Genomic DNA, 17909 nt, shown 5'->3' with positions numbered 1-17909 from the left:
CCTGGAGAGCAGAGCGGCTCCAGCAGAACAGGAAACCACAGCCCGGGCACCTGCAGTCAGAAAGGTCCTGGGTCATGTACTAAAAGACAAAAACAGCCCCTTACGTGTCCAAGTCACGCTGGGATTGCTGCCCAGCCGTGCCTCCTCATAGAGCAAGAACCCGCACCCAGTGCACCCCTCTTCCCCTGCAAACAGCAGCTCAGACTTGCTGGAAGCTGTGATTTAATCTGTGGTGGGTTCAGGAAGACAAAGACCCCGAGGGTTTTCCAGATAAATAGCCTTTCTTATCCTTTGGAAGCCTGTCAAAGAGCTACTGTTTCCCTCAAAATAAAATAAAATTAGAAGCACGTAGGGACCGTGAGTATCGCAGCGGCTGCAGGGGGGTTTCATGCAGAGAGAAGGACTGAGGAGCGTGTGAGGCAGAGCCTCCCAGCCCCGCACACGTCTGATCTCGAGGCAGACTGAGCTGCAGACTGCTTTGCTCCATTTTTCCTTTCCAACATTTTCCACACCCTCCTGCCAAGAAACCTCAGAGAGCTGCCTGCCATGTCTGGCAAACGCTTCCTCCTGCACAGCCCTCCCCGTCAGCGCACACACACTGCACCAGGGCTGGCCGCTGCGCAAACTGTTCCTTACGGTCAGGCCAATACACTGCTCAGCCCGATGACCAGCAGGCTGAGCAGAGGGAAGAGGCAAGGCCATCCCTCTCCCAGCCCAGCCATCATCCTGCAGTATTTTAAACTCATTCCATTCCAGCTGACCTCAAGGGGTTCTCCAGTGAACCCTCTATCACCGGCAGTGCCAAAGAGGAACCGCCTCTGTACTAAAACAGGGCCAACGAGGGCACCCAAAGATGACAAATCCCACAGCTGGCAGGCTCCAGGTTTACGGGTGCTCTTCTGTCCAAGCATTTAGCATTGATCTCATATATTTTTATTATTACAGTTGGAATCATCAAATATTCTGACATTTTCATGAAGCTACCTGGAGTCCCCAACTCCTACCTTCAGCACAATTTCAGCAAATGAAAATTTGTATCTGAGGTGTCTTGATCTTTTTCTTTTATTTCCTGCCGTGTGAAATAGGAGGAGCAGTAAAATCAAAGCCTTGGAAACAGATGACAATTGTTTAAGAGTCAAAAAATTCCCAGCGCCTCCCTAGCCTGCCTGTGCCACAGCTCCTCCAGCACGGCTGCTCACACAGGTAGAGCAGGCTCCAAGTCCGGACTTCCTCGCTTTTATGGGTTTAAGTTGGATCCCACTAGGTGTTTAGGGCCATTGTTGAACTGCTAACGCATTCTGCAGCATGACTAACACCAACCGGGTTATTTTTCGTTCTTATTTGGCTTATTTTGGCTCCATCTGCCCGTCACAGCAGACGGGAGAAGAGAACAGAGCAGCACAGTACCAGGTGAGTGACAAACACTGCTCTGGATGCGTGCAGAGCGCAGGTAATAGAGGAGTTCATCAGCTCCTCTATTACTGAAAAGGTGTAGGGACAAGCGGCTACATTCCCTGATTCAGTGAGCAAAAGGGATGTGCAAATACAGCTTTCTCTCAGATGAAGGCAAACTGCAGCTGATGTGACAGGGTAAGACAGAAAGGCAGAAGGAAAAACATGACGAACCACAGGGCACTGCCACAGAAGCTAAAGGAGCAAGGTGACTACCCAGAAGGCTGGCTCCATCCCTCAGCAAGCAACTGCAGTGCCTCTGCTGACTTAGCTGGGCCCTTCTGCGTTGGCACCAATGGTCCTGAAAACGATGCTTTGCCCTGTGCTTCCAGGAGGTTGAGAAACCTCTTTATTTATTTTATTTTTTTTTCCTCAGAAAAGCTACTGTCAGACTCTGGTCAATGGCACCCACTTAACTAGCCAGAGTCTGGCAGCAGGACAGGCAAGCCCCCAAAGCAGGAGGCAGGCTGTGTGTTATCAAGCACCCTGTGGAACCAACGCTTCCCCTTACCAGGAACAATCTTGCACAACTGGATGTCTCTGAACTATGGATTTGGGTGATTTCAGAACTCTCCCTCCGCGATCTCTTCCCTTCCTTGCCAGACTGTGGCTTCATCATAAAGGAGGAGGCAAACTGGGTTGGGAACATCACTAATGGCATGGGAAGAAGCGGGAGAGACTTCCCAAGAAATGCAACCACAGAGCTGGTTCCCGGAGCCTCTCCCTGCACAACAGCAGCTCCCAAAGGACCCTGGAAGCATCTGGCACGCTCCTTGTAGCTGGAATCTGAGCAGGATGCTCGAGAACTCCAACATCCATGGCCAGAGAGCTGTCAACCCAGCAGCCATGGGCAAGCTTTTGGACAAGCATACATCTGTACTCTTAGACAAATCTTCCTTAGTTCAATGTATCATGAAGTGTGCTTCAAAATGCTCCCTCTGCTCTCCCATTAACTGTCTAATAAGATTCCACGTGGGGAGTCCTGGTAACTTACAGTGAGCAATTACCATTTGTAGTTTCAAATTGGAAGCAATCAGCTACACAAGCAATCAGTCCACGTCTATTATGTGCACACACCCCAGGGGCTGGCACAAGCCACTCGACTTGGCATCCAAGGTCTCACAAGCTCTACTGGCACAGAAGTCCGAATCTGTTCCCCTCCCTATGTACTTCTTGGTGTGACTTTACAGTATTCAGCTCAACAACACCGTGATTTTCTTGCCAGGGGTCAGATCAGAATCAGGCTTCATATCATATTTTTTCACAGGAGTCCTGAGAAGGCATGAAAAAATATTGATATCTCTGTTTCACATGTGGACACAGTGAAGCTGGCAGAGTGGGAAGAACAGAAGAGACCTCTGAAATCAGTGGGTTAGAGTAACCTGCCCTTCCATTTAACACTTCACAGTATTTGAATTCGGTATTACACACAAAACACAGCCTGAATCAGGTCCCCTGATTACAGTCACACATTGTGGGTCCACTCAGCATTCCCAAAGAAGGCAACAGGAGGTGAATCAGGGCTGGGAAGAAGGAAGACAGACCCAGATTCCTTGTTCAAAGGCTAGCTCTGTCTGGCACAGTAATCAGTTCAGCCTTGGGTTACCTACAGATTAAATATTTACTGCTAAACAGCAGAAATATCGTATAATCCTTCTGATCATGGGACTAATCCTCTAAAAATGACCTTCAAAATTTTGGCTGCGTCTTTAGCAACCACAAAGACTCTATCAGCCTCACTTGATATCCCAACCAACTCCCATGTCATGTCCCATGGTACATGGCTCTAGATGCCCGTTTCCCAACCCACTTCAACACAAGGGGACCTGGAAGATGCATTGAGCTTTGCCATTAGAGAAGGGATGGTTTCCTTAAACCTGACTCCTGAAATCGTGGCATTAAATCCTAATCTCTATTTTTTTCCATTTTATTTTGCTGGGGTTTTATAAATACATTTCCTTTCTAGGAGATACAGATGTCGCTGACATGGGACTCGAGGCTCAAGGCAACATTTGGCCTTTTTTGGTTTATTTTTAATCTTGAGATTTATGAGTGGTGGCTGACTCATGTTTTGGCTGGCAAAGCCAGACTCTTCTGAGTAACTGCATCCTAGCTAGTTTATTAAGTTAAGTTTTCCCACTTCTGTTTGAGGTGTTGTTGATACCATTGACTGCTGCAAGAAAAATACAGATCTTTGCCTTGGGTCTCAGGTAGGTGAAAGGCCAGACATTTCCTTTTTCAATCCCAATTTCTGGCACGTGCATCCTAAGAGAAAGGTGCAGATCCATCAAGTTTCCCAGCACCGCTCAGCTCTATCAGCTCATTCAAGCATCTCCTCCCACAGGAGAGCTCCACCCTCAGCAAAAAGCAAGAAATCCTACACACACCAGGGCTACTGTGACTTGTTAAGCATGGTTTTGCTTCGCATACCCCAATTTCCTTTCCAGCAACGCGCCAAAAAATTACTGAGGAAAGGGTTTGTAGCTAAGGAATTCAGTGAATGATTAACTCCATCCTGCCGATTAACCATTGCTCTCCATTCCCTCGTGCCTTGCAGAAACCCCGCTTCCGGGTAGCGCAGCCATGCCAAAATCTGATACCCTGTTGGTTTTGCCTGTAGAGCGGTCAGGTGATGCAGACGGCTCTGGCTTTGAGCTAAAACACATTAATTGCAGCAATGATTAATCCAGAACCCCGGCACAAACTCATGGTGAAATGTTGTTCCTCCCGCCTGTCACACCAAACTTCTCCGAACGAATCCTGCTTCCTGGAGGTCAGCACAGAGGAGCAGTCCCCACACAGGCCTGCAGAAGCAGGGCCTCCACGCACACCAGGAACAGGGTCTGGAGCAAGGACAGCTCTTTGCGAGGCAGCAAAAGAACACGGTGACTAGGTGTTGTTCTCCCCACTCCAAAATGAACCACATCTAAGCCACGCTGTGCTGCATTCGGGACTAGGACAAAACTGATTACAGCTCTCCAGTCTGAAGATGCCTCAGAGCAGTGTCACCTAGATGTAATCCTGCACTCACACCACGAGATCTTCATGGCAGATCAGCCCCATGTGCACTTGCAAGCCCACGTTTATCGCACTCAGCGGCACCTCAGAAGATCCTGAGGGCTCAGGGCCTGGCTCTGACACACTGCCAGTAGGACCTCAAGTAAGTTGCTCACTCCCTGTGCACATAAAGCTTTTACAGCCTTAACCAGCTGTAAAACAGGAAGATTTCCTTTTGCCTCGTCTATTTCTATCACAAGATCCCGAGGATAAAGTCTGTTATTCAGCATGCCTGTGCATGGTACCCAGCACTAGGAGGTCCCAGTCCTGTCCAGGGCTCACAGCCGTACACATACAAATAACATTTTCCAGAGCTTTGGGTCTTTTCTGCAAGCCCACACATACCATGCAAGGTATCATGCAGCAGAAATACAACTGAATCTCTGCATTTTAAATTGAGCTTTACACACGAATAGATGCCAGCGCTGCTGATATGTCAGGAACTTAGTCCACCAGCTTCTTCCTCATTATCCAAAGACTGGTAGTAGGTCAGAGCCCTGAAAGCCCTGTTCTGCTGTCAGGACAGAAAGTCTTTGGGCCCAACACTAAAAGTCCTGAAGTTCCCACTATAAGACTGTCTGTAAAGTTTTACAGTTTTACAGGCATCTGCTGAAAGCCACTTACTTCCACAGTCTGTCATCATAGTCCCTGGCATAAAGCGCGACATGCGAGTAAATGGCTATTGTACACCCATTGCTAGGGCTGGGTTTCATCAATTAGTGGTGCTGAGTCCCTGTGCAGCCTCAGCCTGTGCACCAGAATAGATGTCTGCTGAGGCTGCTCAACACCAGGACCTCCACAGCGCACTCAGGTCATAGCTAAAGCTGTATATTGAGAGCTGAAATATGTGGACTCCCACTGTCCCAAGACCCAGAAACCTGACCTCGCAGTATGAGAGCCGGAGTATTTCATGGCCTGCACACGCTGGCAGCCAAGCAGGGTTTAAGAGCAGCCCTTGCTCAGCACAGCGTGGTGCCCCTGAAATGAGGGGCAGGACCAACACACTGCTCTGCAGAAGCCAGGACCTGATGCTGCCAAGGCCAAGGCTCTCACCCACCTGTGGCCTGTGCAGAAAGCAGACTCACAACACACAAATCACCCACGCTCTTCAGTTCTGTAGATTAATTCAGTGACATCAATCTGACGGGACCGTTCTCACGGCCACACCACACACACGGCTCTGTGCTGATGCTCTGCCACTCGCGGCAAGCTCGTGTGCTCCTCACAGGCTGTCAACGCCGCCTGCGCTGCCGCCAGACTGCCCGTGAGACAGGAAGAATTAGGACCCCGGGAACTTAAAAGAAACAAGTGCAGTGGTTGAGCTGCTGCCAGGAGATCTGGGACCTATCCCTGCCACAGGCCTGTATCTCATCTGAACAGTAAGCTCAAGGCTCCTGCTGGGGGCTTTTATTCCTCTAGATTCAATGAAAAAAAAAACACACTGCTGCTGAAATGTGTTTCACATTGTAAAAGACAACCCCCCTCCCCCTGGAAGGCCACACTCCAGGCTGCAGTGGCAGCAGCGCGGCCGAAACACGGCTGTTAGTGCCCTCCAGTCAGTTTGATTAGGCAGAGGATCAAGGCGTCCTCGCACTCCCAGTAGGAATACCGAAGCGCACCCCTAAGGAGGTGGAAAAGGGGCAGTCTCCTCTCCCTGTAATCAGCCACCATTAAACAAACAAACAACAGCAGGGATCCCACAGTACGCGCCACAGCCAAGAGCTACTGATTGCCGGATCCCGGACCCGCACGGCGGCGGCAGGCCCAGCTCCGCAGCCCGAGGCTGGCAGCCGACTCGGTCCCGTGGGACGCCCAGCCCCAAACACAGGGCTCACGGCACCCCTACCCTACAGCTGAGCCCGGCCTCACGGCGAGGTATGCACAGCCCGAGGACCTGCGTGCCCAGCAGGTGCCAACTGCTCGTGGAGCCGACAGAGACCACAGCGGTGCAAGGCAGGAAAGGAGGCGGACACGTGGAGGTTTGCCCCAGCCCAGACAGACCTCACATCCCCAGAGGCCCGCCTGCGAGGCCACACCACTGCCGGCCACCCGCAGTGCCACGACGGGCCCCAAGTGGCTGCGAGGTTGCCTGCCCCAGACCTGCTGCCCGAGGGCACCCAGGAGGGCTGCCTGGGGCCAGGGAGCAGGGCTGGACTGTTAACACCACACAGACCTGCCCGCAGGGGCATGGGGAGGTAGCACAGCAGAGCCAGAGCTTCCTCACGGCTGCGTAAGATGGCCACTGGCGTGACAAAATGGTGCCTGGCAGAGGTAAAATGGTGCCTGGCTGAGGCAGGGTGCTTGGAGCAGCACCGCAGGCCGAGCCCGGGCCTTGCTCCCCGCAGAGGGCAGCGAGGATCACGAACATGGCCAAAAGCCTGCCGGTTGGCACGGGCCATCCTGTCCTAGCAGCACGGCTCTGGCCTTGTGCAGTCACATCTGCACCTGCAGCCTGGGGCTGCACGGCTCCTCTCCTCGGGCTGCTCCTGGTGAGGACATCAGCCCCGGCCCCACGTCCTTCCCGCGGGGAGCCCGCAGCCATGATCTTCTCAGGAGCTGGCACCCTGGAGCCAGCACAGACTTCATATCTGGGGCTGGGACGTCTGTTTGGGAAACTGATGGCACTGCCTCGAAGCTAAAATAAAACTGGGCAGCAAACCAGACTTTTCTCTTTGCAGATGCGTTCAAAAGGAAAATGATGGCTACAGCAGCACAGCGGGATCCAGCTGGCTCCGACACCTGCCGCACCGTACGCACCAGCAGAGCACAGGGCTGTGTGCTTCGTTTGGGGCATGACTGCATGGTGGGGCTGAAGCAGGAGGGCAGGAGCAAGGTCACCCATAAACCACCAAAATGAGCAAAAGCCTGTGTTTTGCTGCCCTGCCCTGCACCTTGCTCAGGCTGCAGAATCAGCATCCTGGGAGTTGGTACAGGACAATGCTTTGCTGCCTTCTCACAAGGATGGCAGAGCACCAAGCAGTAGGAATTAGAAATCCAGGGCATCTATCCAGCAGCCACACATTTAAGCCTTCCACAAGCACTTAATTCCCATAAATAACCACTACAATACTCCCATGAGGCAAGGACACATCAGCCCCATTGCTCAGACAGGGGAGACTGACTGCAGCCGAGTCAATGAGCCCAGCCCACGCAACCAGGGTCAGAATTGAAAACAAAAGCAAGAAGTCCTGCTTTCCCCTGCGTTCCAGCTGTTAGACAACACTGCCCCCAGTAGCTCGGCTCTCTTCCCAAACTAAGGTATGCACTTCAATTCCCTGATTGTGGAGGAGAGAAGGACAGAAGGAGAAACAAATCATGGCCTTAAGCATGCTGTACACAGCCTCCAGGGCTGCTGCAGAACTTAGCAATTTCAGGAATTGCCCGGCAAGCCAATGCACAAAACACTGGCTCCACTTTCATTTCCTCTCTCCTTAGGAGAGTACAGGAGGTGTCAGTGGGCACAGGGACAAAAAGGCCTCCGTGTTGTTGATCAGACCAACCACCGGCAAGAGGAGAGGATTTGGAGTAGTAGGGCTGCAGGCCCTCAAAAGATCCAGGACACTCCGATGCCTTGTGAAATGTCTTTCCCAAGTAGCTAGAGTTTTGTGTCCTGTGGGGGTGTTGGAGATTATTTTTCAAACGTAGTTTCCTCACCCGATTCTCTCCAAAGATCATGCTACAGACTTGGAGTTGTCAAAGTTAATCCAAAGGAAGCCAGAATGTAGCAGTGGGCCTTGTTGGCTTGTTTTACAGATCCGATGTCTAGCTGTAATTAACCTTTTAAATGCTGCAAACCTAAACCATCCTGGAGGGCAATCCTCCAACCTGGCTGGCTGCATAACATGGCTCATGGCACGCAGCGCAAAAAAAATCCAATGCAACTTAAATTGTTGGTTGTATCAGATGCAATCTGCGAGTGTGATCAGAACCTAAACTGTCCAAGGACAGCGGCATTACTACCCTTACCGTTTACTCTCTTGCAAGCACTGGAAATGCAGAAAGCTTTTCAAGAAATTACTGCTGGATGCAATGACTGAAAGCAGGGGCAGCTGCGAGGGCCATGGGCCTCAGAGTTCAGGCTCTGACTGTCATGCTACTGAAGTTGTTTTGTCTTGTATGAAGTAAAAAATCGAGAACTAATGATGCTGTTGGCACTCCCTGTAAAAGATGGGGTGTGTCTTCTTTCTAAATTAAAATTCGGGAATTGTATTCTGTCGGTCTAGCAGAGCCTCAAGTACCACCCAAGCTTTGTTTCCATGGTCCTGTCCTAGTATGTTCTGTGCCCTACAACAGCTTTATTGCACAAAGTGGCAGCATTTTTTTTCTTTTTCTTTAGCAAAGTCTTTGCTTAATGCTGGTGTGAACCCAATCCACTGCTTATATTAGCTACAGCAAATTTTCTTAATGCAACTGAAAGACTAACAAAGTCTAACTGTCAGACACTTCTAGCTTTTGTCTTAGTACCTTCATTTTGTTTTCATTGACTTTTTTAAAGACTTCTGATACAAATTTTGTACTGATCTATGCAATCAGGGGTTGCAAATCTAGACAACGTTCAGGACGTAAAGCCAATGACTTCATGTTTTCCCTCTGTCGGAGTAAAATAATGTTCCCACACTCTGATAGAAACCTTTGATCTGCACAGATTTAATTCATTACTTATGAATCTCTGGCCAATGTCACTGCTCATTTCAGTGGCTCTCTACTTGCAGTCACCACCTGTGTCTGGGAGGACACAGAGACCTCCCCCCATTCCCCCCCCTTTTATTTTTTAATATTGTAGTGAAACAGCTGAGAAGGGATCCTGACTAATGGAGTCACAAACTTGCTGCTTTATGTAACAGTTCTCTTCTAGAAAATCACCAAGGTAGCAATAATGAGCTGTCCTCCAAAACTGCTTCGCAGAGGGCTGGTCAGGAGCCAAGATATTTTTCAGATGGAAGCTTTACTCCCAGGGAATCACCCTGCATGAACAATCTGCAGTCCTTGGGCAAGACCAGGCTCTTCACTACGGTGCCTATCCTATGAGATCCCTGAAGTGGCCCAGCGATACAAAATAATAAAGGTGCCAGTTGATTGCTCTTTCCATATCCAAACTTCCCCTTCTGAAAACTCACTCTTTCCAGAAGGCTTTCCAACACTTTTCATCTGGGGTGAAATACAGCTCTGCCGAGGGCCAGCTCCATGCTGCAGGCAGCACACTACGCTCACTGCGCTGCCGCAGACAGAGCGAGGATCCTTTCACGATGCCTTCCCAATGTTCCTGTGCGTCTGTGGATGACGAGATGTGGATGACGATACGTCTGTGGATGACGAGACACTGTCCCCAGATCCCTGCCCTCCTCTTTCTGATGAAGAAAGCCAGCTTACGCAGAGGTGTCTGAGGGAGCGGAGAGCACAGCTCTGTGCAGCGGAGGTGGCTGCAACACTTGTCTTGGAGACTCTCTACTCTGCATCTCATTGCGGCTTCTGACTGTTCCCATAGCTCTAAGCCCCGTGAGAGGAAATGCGGCACATATGCTCTGTGCTGGGAGCACGCATTGCGGTATGGGGCCCGCGACCATCATTTTATCACCCCATGGACAGCCTGGCACTGGCTGAAGAGCCTGGCTCCGATGGTTCTCCCTGCTCACAAGCAGCTACAGAAGCCTCTGCACGTGAAAGCCGTTCATAAATAGCACAGAAGCGACCCATGAGGCAAAACCCACCAACATTCACTCCCCTTCTGACAGCGCTCTAGTCCCCGCTGCCAGCAGGACAGGGGGTGCTGGCACTGGGCCCCACGCACGGCACGGGGCGCTGGGCCTCCACCACACACGGTGCTGGGCCTGCGTGCCAGCAGGGGGTCCTCCCGTCGGAAATGTGGCATATGGGAGCGTCAGCAGCAGAGACGGGAATCGGAACATCTGTTTTATCTAGGCCATGCTTGGAAAGGCTAAACCGTATTCAGCCCTTCAAACGTAACCAGCCCAGCTGTGAGGCAAGCCGATGAGCACACAAGTACAAAAATAGCCACTTCTGGAGTGCTCTTTCAAAAAACGATGACTTTGCCCTACGAAAATAAATACGTTAAAAAGAACTTTTTTTTTTTTTTTCCAGCTCTTAGAAGGACCCGCGTGCTCACATGGCTGCAGCACGGCACAAGGATCCCTCTGGCTCGGCTCCGCGTTCCTCGCATGCCCCTGCTGCCTGACAGCTCCCAGCCCCGGACCTGCCTGCGGCACAGCATGAGCACACGCAGCAAGGAGCACACGCAGCTCCAGCACAACGTCCTGGTGGGACGAGGCACAGAGCTCCTACCAACCTGACCTAAACCCAAATCCGCACGCTTTGGGCCGGACTCACTCCACCTCCTTCCCGAGGCGTGGCTTTGAGAGAGAAACTAACAGCTTTGGCCAACGCAACAGCTCGGCCGGGCTCTCGGCTCTGCTTTCCCAGGCTTAGCTGTTCCCCCGGTCCCTCCCTCAGGAGGACTCAACCCACACCCTGGATCCTCTTTTTAGAGAGCCACTCCCACCTCTCGACAAGGAGCATTTGCTGCAGCAGGACCTATTTAACCCATTCCCAGCACCACCAGTGCCCCTTGACCAGGCAGGGAAAGATGTTTACGGAATCCCATCCAAGCCCCCACACAAGGGAAAGGAAGCAGAAGCACTGCCCGTCTCAAAGCTGCAGAGAAAAATGCTCCTTTGCTTCTGGGGTCTGCAGAAATCTGTTTCCCTGCTAGAGAAGCCCAGAGCAGTGTGGATGCTGCAGGAGCCAGGGCCGAGGTACTGCCAGCAGATGTTGCAAGGAACGGTGAGGAGGCGACTGCGGGGATCTGCGAGCACCATCAGCGGCTTCTGCCCAGGGAAGCGGGCACATGTTCCACCCATGGCTACAAGCTCCACCCTGGAAATCTCCGTTTCAAACCAGCGATTTGACCTCATGACTTCATCACAGACATGCAAAGTATTACACTGAGCCAAATGCCGTTTGTTTCTTGATACAAGGATTTGTCTGCATAGGAGGGCAGAATGCAAGTCACCCCGCCAGCTAGAAGAAATAAGGGCATGGGATGGTGCCCAGGCGCACTTCCCAATGAACAGGAAAGGACTGGCTGACTCCTGGCTTGGAGCCACAGTTTGTGTCACTACAGATTGCCCCGTAGGCACATCAAAACCCAGAGCTGCTGCAGGCCATCTGCCGTCGGTCAGCACAACTTTCTGATCACACTGGAGCAAAGAGCAGAGCCGGCACCTTCGGCACCGTGCTGCTGGGGGAGCCCACGGCTCCGGGGGGGGCAGCCCATGGCTCTGGGGCTGGTGGCAGAGCGGGACCCAGCGTTAACACGCGTGCACCCCAACTGAACAACGCCCTGGGTGGGAGATGCCCTGCTACTAACTGAACATCGTTTCTCTTCCATCGAGCACTGCTACCAAACCGGCCTGTCACGCTCTCTCACCACAGGCTTCCAATTAAATTAAAAATGACACTGCATCGAAGACAGCAACGTATACCACACCTGAAGCTTCCTCTCTGATCTCAGTTTATTAAAGTTTTTACTAGGCCTGATGCCAGGAAGCCAAAGAGACGTGCTTGTTCCTAACCTGAGGGGAACTATTTTTACCCTCAGACAGGCAGGGAACAGCTGACTCCAGAACACTGTGCTTAGTTTGTTCTGATTACCTCTGTTTAAATTCAGTGGTAGCACATCATTCAATTGATGCAATCTTTCGGGAGAAAGGGAGCAGTTGGAAAAGTGAGGACAAAATCTGTTTACTGGTCATGGTTCCTATAATTTACCACAAATGCTACGGATGGTCAACTTGCATGTTGCTGAAACTCTTCCTGACAATAGTTATCCTTGAAAAAATGGGAATGGTGGTAATTGTGTGTTTTGGTTTATTTTGTTGTTGTTTTGTTTTTTTCTCCTCTCTGTGCTCTTTGCAAAGCAAAAACTAATGTTATGTTTCAAATTGACATTTTTAGTTTTGGCAAACAGAGACACCAACACAGATTCGGTGTCTAAGCAAACAACAGCCCTTTGATATGAAAAACAAGCTAATTGTTCAGTGCAAACGTGGGGTAAGGACTAAGGACCGGGGAGGTCTGATGCGAAGCCTTCGCCCTCCCATTGGACAGGCAGTGACGCGCGGCAGGGCGTGGAGGTGGCAGAAGCTGCGAGGGGAGCGCGGCCGGCAGCTCTGCAGCACAGATGTCGCTCGCCAGGCCTTCAGCCCGATCTCTGCAAGACCCCGGGGAGAAGGGTGGGCAAAAAAAACCCTTCCGAACAGCGACAGTGCCTCGGGCGCTGCCCACCAGCAGAGCCGCCAAGTGCACACCACGGAAGGGACAGAAATGTTCTTTCTGAGCCTGACAGCGACTGCCCAAACCCTGCTGCTGGCTATGGGGGGACTATTTCACATTGCCGTGTCCCCCACGGTAAGAGTGAGAACCTCTGTACAGCTCCCAGCTGTACAGTCTGGGGACATGTGGGGTAAATAAAAGCAAGACACGAAATCAAGCCGAACTGCAGTGATCAATCAAAAGACTACAAAGCTTGAAGAAATGAGGAAAGGATGACGCAGAGGCGTAGCGTGGAAACCACAGCGTGGAAACTGTGGCACATGAGGTAGAACAAGGGATTCCGTTACATGGCAAGCAGGGAGCGAAGCATCAACAAACCAGATGAGTCTGCTCCAGCCCACCTTCCGATCAATGATTTTCTGCTTAACCCCCCTGTAGGCGAGAGTGTAACGAAGCAGCTGGGTGACACCTGAGAGAGACCTGGAGGGGGCTTGCCAGCAGGAGGAGAGAGGCAGGACTGGGCCCACACTTTCACTCCAATGGGGAAAAGGCCACAGATGAATTGAGACACCACCAGTAAACTTTAAAATCACAGGCAATACGAGGAAAAAATCAATGTAAAAACAGTATCAGGTAAAAAAATATATATATATATACACCAGATGTCAAAGGAACCCCAAAATATAAGGTGAGCACTGCCACGATCCTTTCTACTAATACCAGAAGTTGTCACATGCCTGTAATCTCTCCATGGTGAATAGGGGAAGGAATTACTGCTCCAAAAGCTCCCCTCCAAGGCAGGGCCCTCCAGCCACTGAGATCCCGGGGCCAAGAAGTGAGACACTTCGATGCTGCTCGTGGCTATTTTATTACGTTTGCCAAGGAGTTGGAACACCTGCAACCACCACCTTTTCTTCTACTACATTTTTAAACACCAGCAAAAAAAAAAAAAAAAAAAAAAAAAAAAAAAGCCAAGGTTTCCAGGTAAACTTCTCAGTCATGGGATCAGCACTCAAACTTCCCCGAAACAGAAGGAAGCAGCATAATAAATAACCCAAACCTCGTGCTCGTGCCATTGCTGTGATGGCATCACGGTGACACTTCACTAACACCAGAAACCATTATGCTCCAATAGAATGATCGAGAATTGCCTCCTTGTTTGGTGCTTTAATTGCATTTACAACTTGCTTATGTGATTGGTTCCTTCCACAAGCTGAATGAATCTTGTTTGCAAAATATTTATCTAGCACCTCATTTAGGCCTTTTTCCCCTCCAAAATTCCTTACAGAAGAGAAACACAGCCTTCTTTTCACTAGGGATATGGCTTCTTATGAGAATGCCATTCCAAGTTATTTACATTTTTTCTAGAAACAGAAGTTAATCTATTTTGCCTTTGTAGACTGGACGGCATTGTACAGACACTCCACAGCTTGTGGTTTTACTTGAACTGGATTTTACTTTTAATTTGATTTTTTTTCCAATAGCTTTTGAAGACACCTTGAACTTTGAAATAGCTTTTACTGCATCGTGTAACGATACCAAAACCTACTGACCATTGCCAACTCTTGCAATTTAAAGACTTATTACAGACTGTAGGTTCTTGAATCATGGAATCTGTTTATTTTTAGAAGGTTTGCTTAGGTGAAGTCACCAGCTGGGCAGCGTCACCCCAGGACTCTTTGCCAAATCTACAAAAAACAAACAAACAAACAAAAAAACCCACACGCTGGGTTTTGGATGAATGACCCCCAAACCTGCAAAGCTTATGCAGGCGTGTGGCGATAGCAGAGCCACTCTGATATTTTCACCTTCTCTTTCTTGCCCATCCACAAATAGTGCTCAACATTAATGAGGGAGGAAAAATAAGGGAGCTTCAGCTCTACAGTCTTACAAATCGAGATTCTAATCTCCACTTCAAAACTAGCGCGATACTAAAGATATGCCAGAAATGGTCAATATTTGCAGGGGAAAGTCAGAAAATCTTTGTGAGGTTTATTTCCAGCTGAGGAATGAAAGAGGCAACACCGTCCCATGAAACAGCCAGGTCTGAAAGTAAACGTGAACAAAACCCAGTAGCCCTGAAAGCAACGCACGTGCAGATAGATCAGAGCAGAACATTTCTCAGATGGAGAATCTCCGAGGTGCAAACGTTGCCACTTGAAGCGCGTTGCTCTTGAAGCACAGTTTTCATGTTGCACACTGCAGACACTTCGGAAAAAAAAAACAGGCTCTGCTCCTGCCTCCAGCCAGACGCTGCACTGCGCTTTGAGAAGCCAGCTGCAGCAGCGGGCTGGGGCCAACATCCCCGTTGGGTCTGCCTGGACACTACGCCTGCAAGCAGCAGAGGTTATTTCCTTAGTGATTCCTCCATGTGGCATTTCTTCTGTACTCATAGTAACAGCGCTGCCAAAGTTGGCATTTTGTTTTGCAGAGTTGCTAGGTCCACGATGCCGGATACAAGAGGAATTCATTTCCTAGGCCTTACTTGCACAGTGCGGTACGGTGTCACGTTTGCTTAGCGCAACTGCTGGCACACGCCTGCCGCAGAATCAGGGAGCTTTGGTGACGGTAATTTGCTGAACTCTGCCTTCTTAAAGGCTGTTCTCATTTCAGAGTAATAACAAAGCAATATTTTGTTGAGATATAATTTTTTCCTCTAATGAGAGAGCAGGCATCAAATTATTAAAAGCATCATTTACCTAATGTGTTGGTGTTCAGTAAAAGTGAAATACGTAGATAAAACTGGTTGCATAACTTCACTGTGTCACGAGCCACAGTCCCTCTCACCCCAACCAAAATTTATCTGTAAATCTTTCAAGGCTATAACAACAACCTAAGCACACCTGCCTTCTTTATCATTGTCAGATCAATCAGGGAAGTAAACTCCCCAGAGGACACCTGCGTGCCACAGCAGACCACTTCAGCACATCTTCACTGGTCACTAGAAGATTACCAGCACATGTTTTTTCAGCTGAGCCGTGACTACACACACCAGACGATCAGCTGGCTGACAAGGGACCTCACCATCCGTCCGCTACAGGGTGACGGCCATTCCTCAGTGGAGCACAGCTCTTCCCCTTAACACACTGCTCTCAACAGCGCTGTAAGCAATTATTTCACCGTTGAAAAATGGAAGAAAACATCAGTAATGCCACCCTGCCGTTTCAGTCAATTTGCTTTAGTAGCTTCCCTCTTCCCACACTCGGGACACTTCGTTTTGTTGACCCGCCTGAGCTTTATGTCTATCTTCAATTTGTCGTTGCATAGCAGGATCCAATCCTAAATGGTCTGGGAGCTTTTATAACTCAACACCTCTGAACAACAATAACGTAAACAGTCTCAAACACTTACTACCAAAATTAATAATCCTAAAAACACACTGTAATAGCCCCAAATGCTAAAACAGCCAAAAGAGCGACCCGCCACAGGCAGTCTTCAGAAGGCTGCTGGACAAGTGACCAGCAAAGCCCTGGCACGTTCCACCTCCGCTGTGACGGCACGTTCAGCCTCCGGAGCAGCAGACCCACAGGTCTAACAGACAACAGATAACGCAACCTCAGAAAGCCTTAAGTAAAAATGAGCCTCACCCAGTTAGGGACTTTCTGGACAAAACAATAGTTTTATTTGGAAAAGTTGAAACCTGTCATGTAAGTAAACACTTGGAAAACACCTCATCTGCTGGTCATACAGGTTGTGTGCTTTCCCGAAGTTAATCAAGATGCATCTTGCCGATTTAATGTTTTCTGTGGTATTTCTGACTTTTGCAATATTTGTCAATCTATATTGACACTACAAAGTGGAAACTCAGAAGAGAAAAAGCAGACCTTTAACTTACTGAAACACCAGTAGAAATTAGCTCAAGTAAGATTCTTCTATCATGCCGGACCCCACGTCATCTTTCCTACATGAATCACTCAAAGCTTTTGTCTCCTCAAGAAGACGAAAGTTACTCCATATATAGAGCAAATTTAAATTGGAAAAAAAAAAGAAAAAAATAATAAAAAAAAAAAGAAACAAACAAACCCCACAGCTTCTCCCCTTGCCGTTTATCAAACCGCACAGTAACTCGAAGTGACTGAGCACACGGGCTGCTCTAATGCCCCTCCAAGACACACAGCTTTTGGGCTGATGTTCCCAAAACAACAGTCAGGACCTGGACACCAGCACAACAGTCATCCCATTCTAGCACTTGTGCCACAAAATTTTGATTTGAACTTCTGAATCGAGTCTTTTTAACTTGCCGTGTACAGCACAGCGTTTAAGCCAGCTGCTCATTTCTTGCCACAGTTCCCCCCTGCCATTCCCCTCTGACTCGCAGCCCCCAGCACCCCAGACACCCCCGGCTGCCCTGGCTGTGCCCACGGGGAGCTCTGCTCTGCACCACCCCGGGGGGGGTCTCCCTTGCCCCGCGGGCCACCAGCATTTGGGGAGCACCATGTCGGGGCCGGCCCCTGGCAGCACACCTCCAGGTGCGTGCCGGGGCGCCCAGCGGCCGTCACCGCCCGGACACCAGCACCGTGCCGGGCACCTCGCTCCCGTTCCCGGAGCCGAGCAGCGCCGCAGCCCCGCGTCCCGAAGCCCTTTTCCCTTCTGCGGCCGCCTAACGCCGCAGCCGCCGCCCCCCCAGACCAACTTCCCCGGGCGTCCCTGGTGCCGTCCCCCCCGCAGCACGCAGCCCGAGCAGCCCCGCTCCCGGCCCCGCCGCCCCGCGGTACTCACAGGGCCGTGGCGGCCGGGGGGGCTCCGGGGGGGCGCTGCAGCCCCCGGGCCGAGCAGTTGGCGATGCAGGCGGCGCCGGGCCGGCCGCCGGCGCAGGTACAGTCGGCGGCGCAGGGCTGGCAGGCGGGGGCCGGGGGGGTCCTGCTGGCCGCCAGCCCCCCGCACAGCAGGGAGCAGAGCAGGCACCAGCCCGAGAGGGGCAGCCGCGCCGCGGGGACGCCATGTTTGCGCTGTGATCCAGTGTCTCCATTTCCAAAAGGCATCTCTCCCTACGGGCATGGCATGGCCCCGCACCGCCGCTCCCCCGGCCCGGCCCGGCCCGGGCCCGGCCTCGCTCCGCTGCGCTCCGCGCTGTCCCGCTCCGTCCCGGCCCGCTCCCGGTCCCGTTCCCG

The 17909-nt window shown here is 50.9% G+C and overlaps 1 protein-coding gene across 5 annotated transcripts in view; it reads right to left on the bottom strand.

Annotated features, from left to right (window-relative positions):
• The window catches only part of PKD1 (polycystin 1, transient receptor potential channel interacting), a 96904-nt gene that overhangs the window by 68401 nt on the left and 10594 nt on the right, over positions 1-17909 (bottom strand). For 4 of the 5 annotated variants that reach the window (XM_035340057.1, XM_035340052.1, XM_035340055.1 and 1 more), the window contains exon 1: positions 17518-17881. In XM_035340057.1, coding sequence (XP_035195948.1) covers positions 17518-17780 — 263 coding nt within the window. In that variant the 5' untranslated portion in view covers positions 17781-17881. Of the gene's footprint in view, positions 1-17517; positions 17882-17909 lie in introns of those variants that run through there. The other variant, XM_035340054.1, reaches the window with a different exon arrangement.

This window comes from Oxyura jamaicensis, chromosome 14 (assembly GCF_011077185.1).
Source record: "Oxyura jamaicensis isolate SHBP4307 breed ruddy duck chromosome 14, BPBGC_Ojam_1.0, whole genome shotgun sequence".
Taxonomy (NCBI): Eukaryota; Metazoa; Chordata; class Aves; order Anseriformes; family Anatidae; genus Oxyura; species Oxyura jamaicensis.
Note: the sequence above shows the minus strand (reverse complement) of the source record. Positions and strands in the feature narration are given on the sequence as shown.